Source organism: Balaenoptera ricei, chromosome 3 (assembly GCF_028023285.1).
Source record: "Balaenoptera ricei isolate mBalRic1 chromosome 3, mBalRic1.hap2, whole genome shotgun sequence".
Lineage (NCBI taxonomy): Eukaryota > Metazoa > Chordata > Mammalia > Artiodactyla > Balaenopteridae > Balaenoptera > Balaenoptera ricei.
In genome coordinates, this window is record NC_082641.1 from 177,680,233 (window position 1) to 177,695,584 (window position 15,352).

The 15,352-nt window shown below is 58.7% G+C and overlaps 2 protein-coding genes across 2 annotated transcripts; one reads left to right on the plus strand and one right to left on the minus strand.

Annotated features, from left to right (window-relative positions):
* Positions 1 to 1,959: 1,959 nt before the first annotated feature.
* DENND1C (DENN domain containing 1C) lies at positions 1,960 to 10,675 on the plus strand. The gene is made up of 23 exons (XM_059918629.1): positions 1,960 to 2,049; positions 2,986 to 3,050; positions 3,136 to 3,179; positions 3,321 to 3,370; positions 3,737 to 3,856; positions 3,937 to 4,006; positions 4,193 to 4,273; positions 4,365 to 4,430; positions 4,519 to 4,572; positions 4,685 to 4,795; positions 5,548 to 5,648; positions 5,754 to 5,799; positions 5,924 to 6,025; positions 6,114 to 6,239; positions 7,122 to 7,226; positions 7,981 to 8,071; positions 8,170 to 8,210; positions 8,419 to 8,490; positions 9,107 to 9,151; positions 9,221 to 9,328; positions 9,500 to 9,567; positions 9,706 to 9,913; positions 10,014 to 10,675. Exons 1-23 carry the CDS (start codon positions 2,033 to 2,035, stop codon positions 10,626 to 10,628), a joined length of 2,406 nt encoding a protein of 801 aa, XP_059774612.1. The 5' UTR covers positions 1,960 to 2,032; the 3' UTR covers positions 10,629 to 10,675.
* Positions 8,593 to 15,273, minus strand: CRB3 (crumbs cell polarity complex component 3). The gene is made up of 8 exons (XM_059918628.1): positions 14,957 to 15,273; positions 14,414 to 14,541; positions 14,093 to 14,200; positions 13,539 to 13,982; positions 13,133 to 13,317; positions 12,300 to 12,373; positions 11,538 to 11,681; positions 8,593 to 11,191 (listed from the first exon to the last, which is right to left on the minus strand). The coding sequence occupies exons 5-8, from the start codon at positions 13,212 to 13,214 to the stop codon at positions 11,120 to 11,122; spliced, it is 372 nt and encodes a 123-aa protein (XP_059774611.1). The 5' UTR covers positions 13,215 to 13,317; positions 13,539 to 13,982; positions 14,093 to 14,200; positions 14,414 to 14,541; positions 14,957 to 15,273; the 3' UTR covers positions 8,593 to 11,119.
* Between the last annotated feature and the right edge of the window lie 79 nt (positions 15,274 to 15,352).

Consider the following 15,352-nt stretch of genomic DNA (forward strand, 5'->3'; position numbering starts at 1 on the left):
ACAGAATACCATAGACTGAGTGGCTTATAAACAACAGACATTTATTTCTCACAGTTCTGGAAGCTGGAATTTCAAGATCAAGGCACCGGAAGATTTGGTACCTGGTGAGAGCCTGCTTCCTGGTTCATAGATGGCTGTCTTCTTGCTGTGTCCTCACATGGTGGAAAGATGAGGGAATCTCTCTGACGTCTCCTTTATGAGGACACTAATCCCATTCACGGCCTTCACCCTCATGATGTAATGATGTTCCAAAGACCCCCACCTCCTAATACCATGACGTTGGGGGTTAAGATTTAGCACCAGGAGTTCCCTGGTGGTCCGGTGGTTAGGACTCTGCACTTTGACTGCCGTAGTCCCGGGTTCAATCACTGGTTGGGGAGCTAAGATCCTGCAAGCTCCGCAGTGCAGGCAAAAAAATTTTTTTAATTTAAAAAAGACTTAGCATGTAAATTCGGGGGTGGGGGAGGAACACAAACATTCATTCTATAGCAAGGCCCGAGAGTGTGAGAAGGGGAGAAGTATGCCCTGGGTACTCTGCACCCCTGATCCCCAGCCCTGGCTGAGATCCAGCTCCCCTTGGAGAGAAAGGTGGCACTGAGCTGTGTTCAGCCTCATCCACCTATGTCTTGGCTGGAGGGTTTGGAGGTGTGTGTGTGTGTGTGTGTGTTCACATGCTGGTGCATCTGCTCACCTCCTCCTCCTCAGCATGAAAATACCCTTGCACCCACAGTCATGTGGACATGCACAGAATGAGAATCCCCAGTCATCCACATCCCCACTCAGCCTGATGGACTAGACACAAATTCCTAGGCACACAGACACCGCATTCACCCCCAGATACACCAGGACATGGCAGGCCACATGTGGACTCATGCAGATGCACGTCTATATCCGCACAGATATTCTCAGTATCTTGCAGGAGACCAAGGAGTCTTGCAGACTCCTCTGCATTTTGACTCTCTGAGTCTGTCTGTGGGATTTTCCGTGTATGTACATGACCATGAGTACCTGTGTTGAGTCCTGCCTTTGTGCCTGTGAGTGTGTCTATGTATCTTTGTTTTTCAACATGACATCTGTCTGCCTGGGTGTCTGTCTGTTTCTGAGTCTGCAACATTGCTTGGGTTTGTCTGACTGTGTATCTCTCTCTGTGTTGTGACTATGTCTGGCTATGAATCTGACTTGTGGCTGGGCCCCGACTGCGTCTGTCCCTTTGTTACTGCTCTACGTCTGTGCTCTATGCGTTTCTGTCTGTTGTCTGGGTCTGCTTCTCTGTTATTCCGTTTGCATTGACAGCCGTGGTCCCTGCAAGTGTATCTGCTGCCTCTGTCTGGAACTGTTTGCTGGCTGTGCCTGTGTGTTATCTCCCTGCACCTATCATCTGGATGGACAAGGACTTATTTATGTGTGTGCTGTCCCGCTGTACCTGTTGGTTTGTGTCTGTGACTTTGTGCTGCCTGTATAACTTGGTATCTCTCTGTGTCTGTCTGCTGTCTGTGACTGTTCTGGCCTGTTTGTGTTGGTCACTCCCTGGCCATGTGTGTGCTGTCTGTCTGTGCCTGTGTTCTGTCTGCTGTCTGTCTACCTTCCTCGTGCCTCCGTGTCCACTCTCCAGCCTGGCTCCCTCTGGTGGTCCTGCGGGGAATAGCCAGCGCAGAGAGATCAAAGGAAAAAGAGTTGAGGGAAGAGGAAGCATTTTAGGCAAACTGTGAGTCCTTGGCTGCCACGGAGAAGGGAAGGCTTGGGTGTGATGGCAGAAACCAGATGCAACCCTCCTGGCAGGATGGGGCTGGGGGTCTGGCCTCTGAGCTTGCACACCTCTTGCCCACCCATCCTGTAGAAGTCTAGAAGGCAGGACGCCTGGGTCTCTCACAGTGGGTGGGGGCAGGGGCCTTCCTCTGGGGACGTCACCCGTTAAACTTCCTCTCTCAGCCACACAGGAAGCTGAGCCGGCTCAGGGCCCAGCCCTGAGAAAGCACAGGCCCCCCCAGCACCCCTGAGGAAAGGGCCCCGCCGGGCCAGCCCTGCAGGGACCATGGGATCCACAGCTGAGTAAGAGCTGCCCCCTCTCCCATCTTCTGGACCAAGATTCCCAGACAGGGCCTGGGGCGGGGCCAAGGAGAACGAGGCTGGGGCAGGCCCGGGAGGGACCGTGAGCCACAGGGGCAGGTGGCTGGAATTAGGGCAGGACACTCAGCTGGCCTACAGTATGGACTCCGCTCTCAGGCACACTCGGGCCACTCTGGGACCTTCCAATATCTGTCTCTCTCTCTCCTTCTCTCTCTCTGTCTCCCCTGCTCTGCGCCGGCTCTGTATGACTAAGTTTGTAACTCTGAGCCTGTGCCTTTTGATGTATCTCAGTGATGGGGAGCCTGGCTTCCGGGGTCAGCGGGGGGGAGGGGCGGGCTCTGTGTGTCCATGTGCAGGACTGATTGATTGTGTGGGACTTGTGTCAGCGTGAAGTTGAAGTTCAGTGTGAGGGAGGTCCCAACTTCAGCGACAATGTGTCTGCACTCACTCCCCGTTCTCTTCCTCTGTCTCTCTCCCTGAGCCCAAGTCCCGACATCCTCTGCAAGGTGGATAGAGGGTTGGGGGCCAGGGGAGGAAGGCAGAGATTGCAGGGCTCCCAGAAGGACCAGGGCACGCTGCCCTCTTTCCTCTGATAAAAAATCTGAGGGCCCCATGAAGCCCCAGGGCCCCATGAAGTCACATACACAGAGACACTAGGGCAGGGCCTCACACATATATCCAGGGACCCTCAGGGCCACCCAAGAAAACGGGGACGTTATTCACCCTCACACTGGCTCAACCACACATATGCACAGTCCTACCTGACACATGCCCTGGGCGGTCTCATCCATTCAGGCAGACGCAGAATAGAATTGCAGACACACACACACATACACACACACACACAATCACACACAGGTGCAGACACACACACAGAAGCAAAGCCCTGGACACACTGAACCCTTTCCTGCCCTGCAGAAGGGGTCTCCCTGCCCTGTTTGATTGGTTCTTCGAAGCAGCCTACCCTCCCTCCCTGCAAGAGGGTGAGTCAGGGGCATCATTGGGGATGGGGGTTGAGATGGAGGGTGGGCCCGGGACCCTGAACTTAGGAGCCCGCTCTCTGTGCAGATCCCCCCATCCTGCGGCAGTTCCCCCCAGACTTCAGGGACCAGGTATGCAGGCTGGCTCCTTGCTCCCCAGGGGCCAGGGCCTGTCCCCCTGGGGGAGGGAACCCTATGTCTCAGACCACTGGGAGCTTAGGGGTGGGGCCCAACCTGAGTGGCCAAGCAGTGTGTGCTTCTCTCCACCCCCAGGAGGCTACGCAGATCGTGCCTAAATTCTGCTTCCCTTTTGATGTGGAAAGGTATGGAAGGAAGCAGACACGAAGGACCCAGGGACCCAGACCTCTCATGGACCCCCAGGATTCAAACGCCCAGAGACTCAGACAACAGAGACCATATACCCAGGGCCCCTGAGATTCAGAGACCCAGGGACTCAGAAACCCGGGGACCCTGACGAATAGTGACCTATGCACAAAGGGACTCACTTACCCAGGGTCTCAGGGACCCAGGGCCTCAGAGAACCAGAGACGCTGACAGCTAGGGACCTATACACCCAGGGCCCCAGACTGGTGGACGCAGTACTAGCAGCGTTGTCAGGGGCATGAAGGGGAGGGGGGTTCACGGGGGTGGGATGTCCAGGTCTCTCTGAGAGCTTTTCCTGCCCCCAGGGAGCCCCCCAGCACCGCCGTACAGCATTTCACCTTTGCCCTCACGGACCTGACCGGCACCCGCAGATTTGGTTTCTGCCGCCTCCGGGCTGGTGCCCACAGCTGTCTCTGCATCCTCAGGTGTGGGATATGGGGGTCTGGGCGGGGGGAACGGCCTCTGCCCACAGGCACTGCATGAAAACTGTGTCCGCTCTCCGCAGCCACCTGCCTTGGTTTGAAGTGTTCTACAAACTGCTGAACACAGTGGGGGACCTCCTGGCACAGGATCAAGTGAGACCAGCTCTCCCTGTCATTCCTGCAGGAGTCCTAGTCCCACCCCCACCAAGGCCCCAGCCTGGCTCTGAACTCCCAGACCTGACCGGGCCCCTTTGGCTCCTCCCAGACCACCCAGCCTGAGTCAAGACCCTCAAGAGTCCCCAACCCGCATTCTGGCTCAGGCATCCCACCCCTACCCAGGTCTCAGAGGTCGATGAACTTCTTCTACATCTGCTGCAGCAGCCCCTTCCCGGGACCCAGGACTCAGTGGGGCTGGAGCTGGTGAGTATCCCCTCCCCGCTGGGCGTCGGACCTCAGGTGGCTGGAGAGGCTGCACCCCGGCCCTGAGGACCACGCACCGCATCTCCCCCAGGGCAGCGGAGTGATGATCTCCAGTGCGCAAGGCATCCCCCGCCCTGGCCCCGGGAAGAGCATGCCGGTGAGCAGAGCTGGAGACCCTGGAAGGTTGGGCACCCACGTGAGGCTAACCCCTTGACTGAGCAGTCCCCCTATTAATCCCCCGCCAGCTTTCCTGCTTCGTGGCCCCCGACTCCGGCCGCCTGCCATCCATTCCTGAGAACGTGAGTGGAGACCTGAGAGGGGACTCTGGGAGGGGGGAAGAGGTCCGGAAACCCGGAGAGGGCTCTCAGATCCTGTGGTCCCTCGCGTCCAGCGTTCCTCTCTGTTCTTCAGAGGAACCTAACGGAGCTGGTGGTGGCGGTGACCGACGACAACATCGTGGCGCTATTCGCTGCGCTCCTGGCAGAGCGAAGGGTCCTGCTCTCCTCCAGAAAGCTGAGCACCGTGAGGCGGGACCGCCGGGCCGGGGAGGGGCCGAGGCCTAGCTTGGTCCCTGGGGGCGGGACAATCGGGGCGGATTCCTAGCTCTAACCCCACTGAGCGGGACCCGAGGGCAAAGTCCTGGCTCAGCCCCTTTGAAGGTCAGGGTTGAGTTGAATCCTGGCTCCACCTTTATGGGGGAAATCAGAGGGGGCTGCGCTGTACCCCCTCCCCCCGCTTCAGGAGCTCTGAGTCCAGGCTCCACCCACTATGGGCCAGAACAAGACTGGCTCCGCCCCTCTGGAGGGTGAGATCAGAGAGGGCTAAATTCTAGCTCCGCCCCTAGGGGGGAAGGACGGGGTAGGGGTGGAGCTAGCATTCAGCCTCTACCCCTAGGGGCGGGACTTGGGGGGGGGGAACTGAACTCTAGCTCCGCCTCTCTAGGGGCGGGGTCAGTGGGCTGAGTCGCTTGTCCTACCCCTAAGGAGAGAGATTCCGGAGGGTTGAATATTAGCTTCAACCCCTAGAGCGAGGGACTAGCACGTGCTGAGTCCTGGCACCACCAGTTCCAAGCGCCGTAATTTGCGGAATTCTTGGCCTTCACAAGAAAGGGGTTTGAGTTTTCACCTCTTAGCCAGTAGCGGGTGGGGAAGGGAGGTGGAGGGAGACAGGAGACTGGGGACACGGGATATGAAGCCGGGAGAGCCACCGTCCAGAGAGGGTCCTTGAAGCTGGGGGTCCAGGCCCTGACTCCACGGTCCCCCACTCGTCCCCAGCTGACGTCGTGCGTCCACGCGTCCTGCGCTCTCCTGTACCCCATGCACTGGGAGCACGTGCTGATTCCCACGCTGCCGCCGCATCTGCTGGACTACTGCTGGTGAGGGGCAGGGGCTGGAGAGGAGCAGGGCTTGGGGAAGAGGCCTAGGGTCCTGGGGACCCGGGGGGCGGCGCCTGCATGACCGGCCCCCTCGGCCTTCCGCAGCGCGCCCATGCCCTACCTCATCGGAGTGCACGCCAGTCTCGCCGAGGTAAGTGGGAACGGACCTGGATGGCAGGGGTGGGTGGAGTGCCCCCCTGCATTCCCAGGTATCCTCCCCTGTCGGGGATCCTCGGGCTCTGAGCGGCCATCGCCCCTCCAACTCCCTAACGCAGAGAGTGCGGGAGAAAGCGCTGGAGGACGTCGTGATGATGAACGTGGACTCCAATACGTTGGAGACGCCCTTCGACGACGTGCAGGCACTGCCCCCAGATGTGGTCAGTGACATCCCCTTCCACCCTCCTGCCGCATCCGGGAGACGAGGCTCCGCACCCGCCTGCTCAGCGCTGCCCCCTTGTCCTCCAGGTGTCTCTGCTGAGGCTACGGTTAAGGAAGGTCGCACTGGCCCCCGGGGAAGGGGTGTCCCGTCTCTTCCTCAAAGCCCAGGCCCTGCTCTTCGGGGGGTACCGCGATGCGCTAGTCTGCAGCCCGGTGAGATTCGGGGACGCAGAGGGAGAGACTCCGTGGGTCCCTGAAGGATTCAGAATAATAATACCTAGCGTTTATGGACTGCTTACTCTGTGCCTCCGTTTGCTCATCTGTAAAATGGGATCCCAACAGTACCCACCCAAAAGGGTCGTGTGAGTCTGAATGGACATAAGCAAAATGCTCGTTTAGTGCCTGGCACATCGCAATGGTTAAATGATAGGTTTTGCCTCTGCAATTATTATTTCACTTAATGCTCACAACAGTATTATGAGACGGATACTCTTATGGTCCCATTCTACATATGAGGAAACCAAGGCTTGGAGAAGCCCCACAGTGGGTGAGTGTTGAAGCCAGGACTCTGATCTGCTGACTTTCAACCCTGACATCCCCTCCTCCCCAGTTTTTCACAACTATTCTATAAAAACGTGGTCGGGGAGTTCTATTATTTGAGAATCTGACGTTGCTTTCGACTCTGCCCTGAACACAGCCAGAAGCTGTCCACTTCTCCCCCTCCTCTGTCTCCACCCCGGCCTGGTCCCCATCGTTGTTTGCCCAGATCTGCGCGCCCACCCGTCACCATGAGTCCGCTCTCGCGGGCTCCCACCCTCCGCGCTCCGTAGTCTGACCTCCCTGCAGCCGCCAGAGGTCACCTGGGAGCATCTGAGTCAGGTCCCGTCCGCCTCCGCCCACCGCTTTCCCAGGGCTCCCACCTCCCTCGGGGTAAAAGCCCAAGTCCTCCCTGCAGCCCACGAGGCCCTGCACGACATCAGGCACACAGAGGCGCTCCATCAATGTTGGCTACACAGATGTAAGGTAGAATATGGGAAGCAGAATAAGGGATCCTGGAGAGCCGCGGGGAGCTTAGAATCCGAGTCCTTCTTCCAGGGCCAGCCTGTAACCTTCAGTGAAGAAGCCTTCCTGGCCCAGAAACCCGGGGCGCCGCTGCAGGCCTTCCACCGGCGGGCTGTGCACCTGCAGCTGTTCAAACAGGTGCGCCAGAGTCCGGAGGGCGGGGCTGGGGCCGGAGGGGCGAGGCTAGGGGCGCAGACGCCTGGATCCCGGAGGCCGAAGCCAGGGCTGGAGGGGCGGACGCCTGGGCCCATGGGCGGGGTGAGAGTTGGCCCAGCCGGATCCCCCACTCCAGGGTCTCCGGGGTGGGAGAGACAGGACTGAACTCTTGGGTCCCTAAAAATGGGAGCTCCTGACCTGAGTTCCCACCTCTAGTACCTCTAGGTCCCTGAGGAGGTTGGGATGGAACGAAATTATTGAGTCCCTAAGGCGGGAACCTCCTGGGTCGAGGGTGGAGGGAGAGGAGGCTGGACTCTTGGATTCTAGGGACGTACCGGGGAGGTGGAACCGGACTCCTGGGTTCTTGGAAGAAAGTGGGATGAACTTCAGGGTCCTTCAGTGCAGGCTGGCTTCCAGGGTCCCTGGAGGTGGGGTCGACCTCTTCCAAGGTCACTGAGAGGAGGGGGGCCTGTCTGGAGTGGCAGAGTCCTATTCCTCCGACCCTGTGAGGAGCGGGGTCTGGTCCCTGAAGACAGATCCTGACTTGGGGTGAGGACGGGCGGGGAGAGGGTGGACCTCTGGCTTCCTGAGGTGGGCTCCAGACTCCTGGGACCTAAGGTTGGGTTTCTGGAGGGGCCAGGGATGGCTTCTGCATCTTGAGGGCGAGTGGATCCCCAGTCCTCGCATTCAGATGTTTGGGGCAACCTGATTCTCTGACCCTCTGCCCCACCCCCAGTTCATCGAAGGCCGACTGGAGAAGCTGAACACGGGAGAAGGCTTCTCAGACCTCTTTGAGCAGGAGATCACCTGTAGCGGGGCCTCCTCAGGTGAGCTCTGCACCTGGCCCCGGAGCCCCCCCCACCGCCCCGGACCTGTGGCCCAGTCTGAGCCTACCCACCTTGGCAATGCTCTCTCCTCTCTCCAGGGACCCTTCGCTCCTACCAGCTCTGGGCAGACAACCTAAAGGTAGTAACACCGAACACTTTAGTGTTTATTGTGGGATTAAATCAAACCTACAACCGTCCCCACTATGCTCATTTATAGATATAGGTGAAGAAATCAAGACTCAGAGAGGGAGAGGGGATTCTCCAGTAACACACAGCCCGGGTGGGCAGGTGGGGTCTGGGATAACCCCACGTGCCCAAGCCTCTCTTCCTTGGCTTTCTCTCCCCAGAAAGGTGGTGGTGCCCTCCTGCATTCCGTCAAGGCCAAGACCCAACCAGCCGTCAGAAACATGTACCGCTCGGTGAGGCTGGGCTGGACAGGCCACTTACCAGGGTGACAAAGGCAGAGGATGGTTTAACCCCACGTTTAGAACGCAAACAATTTATCAGAACTAAACCAGCAGTTAAACCATTTACAATGTTTCCTAGTTTTATTTTCCATTGACTGTGTTCATTCATTTTTGTCGCATCAGGTCTTTCCTATTTAAAAATGACAACCAAGGTTCTTTGGCAAACATCTTTTGTCCTTCTGAGACACCACAATCCCAGCTTCTGCCCTTGTGGTTTGTTTTTCTCCCAAGCCCAAAATTTTCCTGGGACTAACTTCCACAGCTCGCAATTGTCTGCTGGATTTTATTCTTTGCTCGGCTTTTGAACACTGACTCATTTTTACGATGTTCTAGTGTTGCCATTTCCTGTTTCATTTGGGGGTTATCTCCTCCAGTAATATTCCTTCTGTGTTAGTCAAAGGGGCAAGTTTGTATTGACTTCTTAGGTGGTACCGGGGGAACTTGAATATATTTTGAGACATACATGAGCAGATGGGAAGACAAAACTGTCCTCGGGGATGGAGGGCCGAGTTCTCAAATGTCCAGGGTCAAATCGCTCTGGATTCTGTCTCTTTTGGCTCCTCCGTAGGCGAAGAGTGGCTTGAAGGGTGTGCAGAGCCTTCTGATGTACAAGGTAAAGCCAGTAGCCAACGCCGTGGGGCAGTGGGGGGAGGGGCTCCTGGCTCACCCACCCTCTTCCTAGGATGGGGACTCTGGCCTGCAGAGGGGGGGCTCCCTGAGGGCCCCTTCCCTCACCAGCCGCTCAGATTGCCTGCAGCAGCGCTTGCCTATCACCCAACACTTCGGACAGGTAAGAGCCCCGCCCCTGCACATACCTGGAATTATCACCAAGTCCTTCTCCCATCCTGTCTCCAGCCAGACATCTCGACTACCTCAAAAATGGGGTGCCCACTACCCCCTTCACAGAACCCCCTGATTCTGTAGCTCCTGAGGCCCCAGCCCCCAAATCTGTCCTTTGCAGAACCGGCCCCTTCGGCCCAGCAGGAGACTCCGGCGGGAAGAGAGACCTTCTGAGTCCCTGGGGGAGGGGTAAGACTCCAAGGCAGAGGGAGGGAGCAATGTTGGAAGTGGGGGGCCGGGACTCATGGGGAAGTGGGCCCCAAAACTCCAGACCCTTCAGAGCAGCCGGTCTGGGGCAGATATCTGAGGCTGCCCATCCTCACCCAGGACACCCTCTCTGAGCCCTGAGGATGCCCAGGAACCATTGGCAGAGGAAGCTCTGGATGGCAGCTTCCTTGGGTCCGGAGAAGAACTGGATTTGCTGAGCGAGATTCTGGATAGTCTGAGCATGAGAGACACCCGGAACAGCAGCCTGCGGCCAAGCCAGAGTTTGGACTGCTGCCACAGAGGGGACCTGGACAGCTGCCTCAGCCTGGTGAGAGTCCCCCCAGCCCTTCCCCATTTGCTCATCCAACCTGCCAGCCCCTCCTTCATTTAAAGGCCAGCAACGTGCCCATCTCCCCATCCCCACCCAGCCCGACATACCAGGAAGATCAAGATGGCAAGCAGATGACGAGAAACCACCAGGGCCCCAGCCCCTGTCCCTTTCTGTCGGCCTGCCGCCTCTGCACACCCCACAGCCTTCAGATGCCACGAGCTCCTCGAAGCACCCCACTTCCCAGCTGCCCTCAGAGGCCAGCCCAGAAATCATTTCCCCGTCCCAGTCTTCGACAGCTTCTGCAGACCCAAGCAGCAAAGGGGACCCCAGCTCCTCTCTCACAGAGCCCCAGCCTCTACGCCTCTCCTCTCCCCACGAGGCAACCGAGGATCCCACAGCCCAGGAGAGCCCCTGCTCCCAGCTCTCCACAGCACCCAGCCCTCGAGAAAGCCCCCAACTTCTGACTCCCACAAAGCCCAACTCGGATATTACCTGGGCATCCCAAGTCCTTGATTCTTTCTCGGATCCCGGTTCCCCAGAGAGCCCCAGAGCCCAGCCTTCGGAGGTCCTGCTCCCAGAGCGCACGCACCTCCAGCCCCACGAGGAGCCGGGAGCCCCCAGGCCCCCTGAGCCTCCTGCTAGTAACTGCGAGGAGCTCCAGGCCAGGAGCCAGCCCAGGGTTGCTGAGCTTAAAAAGTGTTTTGAAGGTTAAGAATCAGGGGTCTGGAGGAGACTCTGGCCCCTCAATAAAGCTGCAAGAGCCCAAAGCTTGTTTTTCCTGGTGGGTTTACCTGGGAGCCCTGTTTCTGCTCAGAAACCCACCCCACTCCCCACCTTCCCTCCCAAGGCAGCCTCCGGCTGGCTCTTAGGTGCAGCTAAAAGCCTTTCCCTTCCAGGAAGCTCTCCCAGCCCCTAGGACCCTCGAGACCTTACAATTCATCTCTCAACAGCCTGTGTGTCTCCTCCATCTAGGCTAACTCCTGCCCCCACCAGCTCACAGAAAGGTTTTATTACATCACACTACCCATTGTATAGATACATATAAAGTAAGCAGCCTGTCTCCCTCGCCCTCAAGGGCAGAGTCTTCGAAGCACCTTCTTCCCCTCTATTCTTAAGCGCTGGGTGTGTTTGATTGCCCAGAGAGGGCTCTGCCTTCCCCGAAGGTCACACAGCCAGGAAGGGTGATGGGTAGAGGAAGGGAACCTAGATGGGCAGGCAGCCCCGCACCGTCTCCTTGGAGTCCTGGGGCGCCTGGGCCTCGGCTGCATGGGAGAACTGAAAGGAAAGGAGAGGGGGCGGTGTCGGGCCTGTGTGGCAGGCAGACAGATGGCTGATGGTGCAGCAAGCGGGGAGGCAGGTCCCCAGCCCCGGCACCCCAACTGCAGGCAGAGTCAAGCAGAGGCAGCATGCTTCGCAGAGCCCGCCCGGCAGGTGCCCCGTGGGCCCCCCCCAAGTTCTCCGGGGCCATCAGAGGCTGGTGTCTCGGTGGCAGCTGCCGTGTGCAACTGAGCGCCGGGCAGTCCTGGGCAGTGGAGGCAGCTGTGGCCAGCCCCAGCATTCAGATGAGCCGCTCCTCAGGCGGCAGCTTGAGGTTGGGAGGCGGTGGAGCTCGGGCACCCACCTGCTCCTCACTGCTGGGCCGGTAGGTGCCCTCCGTCTGCCGCTTCTCCCGAAGCTTCTGCACCAGAAGTACCAGGCCCACAGCCAGGAGCAGGGCGGCCAGGAGGGAGAAGACCACGATGATGGCAATGGTGGCCTCCTGCGACTGTTGGTGGGGGGGACAGGTGTGACCCACCTGAACTTGGGCATCCCGTCCAACCCCGCCTGAGAATTATCTGGGGATGCTAATCCCCTCCCCCCGCACCCGCCACTTTTGGTGACTGGCTTCCTCCACTCAGGGTTCCTGATCCCCATCATATCACATCTGGGGTTCCCAGGCTCCCCCACCTGCCATGTCTGGGGTCCTTCTCCCAAGCGCCTGCTGCATCTAGGCTCCTAGATACCTCCTCCCCCTGCCTGAGAGGCATAGGGGGCTCCTGGACCCCCTACACTTGCCAAGCATGGTATTTTTTTTTGGGGGGGGGGTCTTAGTTCCCCAACCAGGGATCCAACCTGTGCCCCCTACATTGGAAGCGCGGAGTCTTAACCGCTGGACCGCCAGGGAAGTCCCGCCAGGCATGGTGTTCTTGCCCATCCCCTTCCTGGGGTTCTCGGTGTCCCCATTTGCCATGTTGACATTGTGGTCTCTCCCACTTAGGGTTCTCCAGTGCCTCCCCCACTGTCCAGCCTGCTGCCTCTGGGAATCTAGGTCCTCCCACCTGCTACACGGGGGACTCCCGAATAAAATCCCTGCCGCTCTTCTCCCACATATACCCCAACTCACCAGGGCCCCATTGGAGCCAGGGCTGGGGCCAGAGGGTGTAATGGTGCTGTTCCCACTTACAGTGGGGTCCGGTGCTGCAGGGCAGTGGTAGAGAAGATAAATGAATCCCCATCTATTCCTTCCCATCTGGAAGCATCTGCATCTTTCTTGGTCATTTCCCCTCGTTAGAACTCTGCCCTTTTGAGTCTTTCATTCTGTGAGTGGCCTCCACACAGGGGCTGGCCCCGCTGATTTTGCTCCACAGGGCACCCCTTACCCAGGGGAGCCCAGCGCTGAGTAATCAGCCAACAGTGGTCTGCAGTTGGCGCAGAGTTGGGGGCTATTATAATGCATGGTGTGGGGAAGCTCAACCCTCCCCCCCAACCCCAGCCTCACCTCTCCAGCCCTCCCTCTGCCCTTAAGGATCTGGGCGGATCCTGCATTTCCCTGGAGTGTCTGACTCACACCTCCCCCCAGGCTCCCGAAACTGGAATAGAGGGGCTGAAAGGCTGCGTCCCCACCTTTGGTCAGCCGGCTCCACCTGGGCTTGGAGCCCCAGGCAGGCCTCCTCCTGGCTTCCATTTCCCCCAAACTGCTCAACCCTACTGAGACTCCGGCCCGCAGGCCTCTTCTCCCAGCAGCTCACAATTCCGCCCAACTCAGGAATTCTCCCAGACCAACTCCAACCGTCCAAGGAAGGACACAGGAATTCTACGCCCCCAGCCCTACCCCAGACTCTGTAGACTCCTGCTCCCAAGGCATCGCATGCCCGCTCCTGGGTTCTTGCCCTCTCAGCGTCCCAGGCACCCAGCGCTTCTAAGCCCGGACCCCCAGTGCCCCCGACCGATACCTACTTTGCCCCCAGACCCGGCCCCAGCGGGTCAGCAGCAGCGGCAGGCCGAGCGCCAAGAGCAGCCCCAGGCCGGGGCTCGCCATGGGCCGGGTGACGGGCTGGTGGCACCGGGGACGGGGCTTGTCGCGCGCGCCGCTCCTACCGCATCTCGGGCTGGGGGGGTACCTTCGACCCCACACCTGGGGGCTGGAAAGGAGAAAGGCCGGAGCGTGGGGGAGGGGGCCGGACCCGAGCGCAGGCCCCTGGGAGGGGCGACCCGCGCCGGCCACCCAGGAGTCCCGCCCCGCCCCCCGCCGCCAGAGGTCAGAGATTAAAGATTAACTCGGGGCGGCGCGTTCCTGGGCTGGGGAAAGGGGAAGGGAAGGGGGGAGGGGTGGCAGGCCCAGCCGCGCGACCTGCCTCCCTACCTGGCCCGGGCGTCTTCGACCCCCGCTCAGGGTCCCGATCCCGGTTCCTCGCTCGAACCCTCGATCCGTCGGTCAGTGGCTCGGTCGGACTCTTCCAGCTCCGCCGGCTCACGTGACCCGGAAAGTTTAGTCACTCACCTTGGAGGTGAGCGCACTTCCGGCTTGTGCACCTGAGCCTAGGTGAAAGGGCGGGGCCAAGCGGGGGCGGGTCCGCGCCGCGGACGCACCTGTAACGGGAACCCAATCCCATAATCGGGAGGAGTGAAAAGGAGCGGAAGCGCGCAGGTGTAAAAGGAGCCTCTCACCTGCACTGCAGTTACATCTGTAGAATCGTCCAGGTGTGGAGACACACGGGGCATGGAGTCACCGATGTGTGAGGCACTCCTGTCTGGGGCAGACCGGGATGGGGAGCCTCTAATGAAAAAACACTGGTGTGGGACACACCTGCATGGGAACAAACGTGTAAAGAAATCTGCACGGATGTGTAAGAACACCCATGGGAGACATCTGCTTTGAATCACATCTCTTTGGAGTATAGCTGAATGGAAGCCTACCTGTGTGGAAAACAGCTGTATAGAACACACCTGCATGGTTACAAACACCTGGCTGAGGCACTCTGGCGCGGGGTACATCTGTTTGGGGAATGCATCTGCATGGCCCACCTATGAAATGAACAAGACTTGCAGAAGGAATTCCTGTGTGTAAAGGTATTGGAAATACCTGTACGAGACATACCTGCATTTAAGTACACCTGTAGGGGACCCAGTTATATGGAAAGAGCCCCGTATGGGTGAATGATTAAATGAAACACACGTATGGCGGGGGAGGCTCTATAACGCATTCCTGGGTGGAGGAACACCTGTTGAGAAACATACCTGTGAGGTGAAGGAAACAGCTGCATAGAATTGAGCTCACACGAGAGGAAGACCTGAGCACGCCTGCATGGGGGCACACTCACACTGAAGCACATCGGGGGGAGGGGCTCATGTGTATTGAGGTCCACCTGTCAAGGATGCATCTGTGAGAAAACATTTGTTTGGGGCATCTCCGTGGGAAAATATCTGTACGGCACCTGCAAGGGCGACCTGTGAATGAAAACGTCTGTGAAGGGACCCTCTACAAGAGGCTCGTTTGAGCACACCTGTCTGGGCAGAAGCTGAGTGGGAACCATGTGTGCCCTCACGATCGTCCTTTGGATAAAGGACGATGATAATAAGACGACCCCCTCCTGGGGACTCTAGAGAGAAGAGTAATGGTTAAAGGAAAATTCATCCCTTCTAGGGCATAGAGCGATGTTGGGTAAGAATCCCAGGTCTAGTTAAATCTCTGCTTTGCCCCTTCCTGGACATGTGCACTGGGGTGAGCGGCTTAACCTCCTGTTTCGTCATCTGTGAAGTGGGAAAGCCAGTCCCACTTACCTTATAGGGTTTTAGCGAGGACGACGCGAGGGGTGAGTAAAAGGCCAAGGCTTGTGCAAAGCAATGAATCAACGTTAGCTGTTATGATTTTTCGCTGTCAAAAGATCTGGGCGCCCCTCCCCCTAATGGCGAATCGAGAAACTGCGCCCGAAACTAGTGGGAGGGGCATTCGGCAGGTGCCGCGAGCGCGACAGGCTGGGGCCCCGCCTCCAGCTACGCTGTCCTTATCCCCAGCCGCGCCTGGAACTCTGAGATCCCCCCGCTAGGCCGGTCTGGAGAAAGCAGTCTGCTCGGCGTCTGGATCCGGCAGAGGTCCCTTTAAGACTGCGAGGCGAGCCGGGGGCCGCAGGGCCCAAGGCAGCGTGGGGTCAGTGGGGAGGCCCCGCCTAGGTGGTG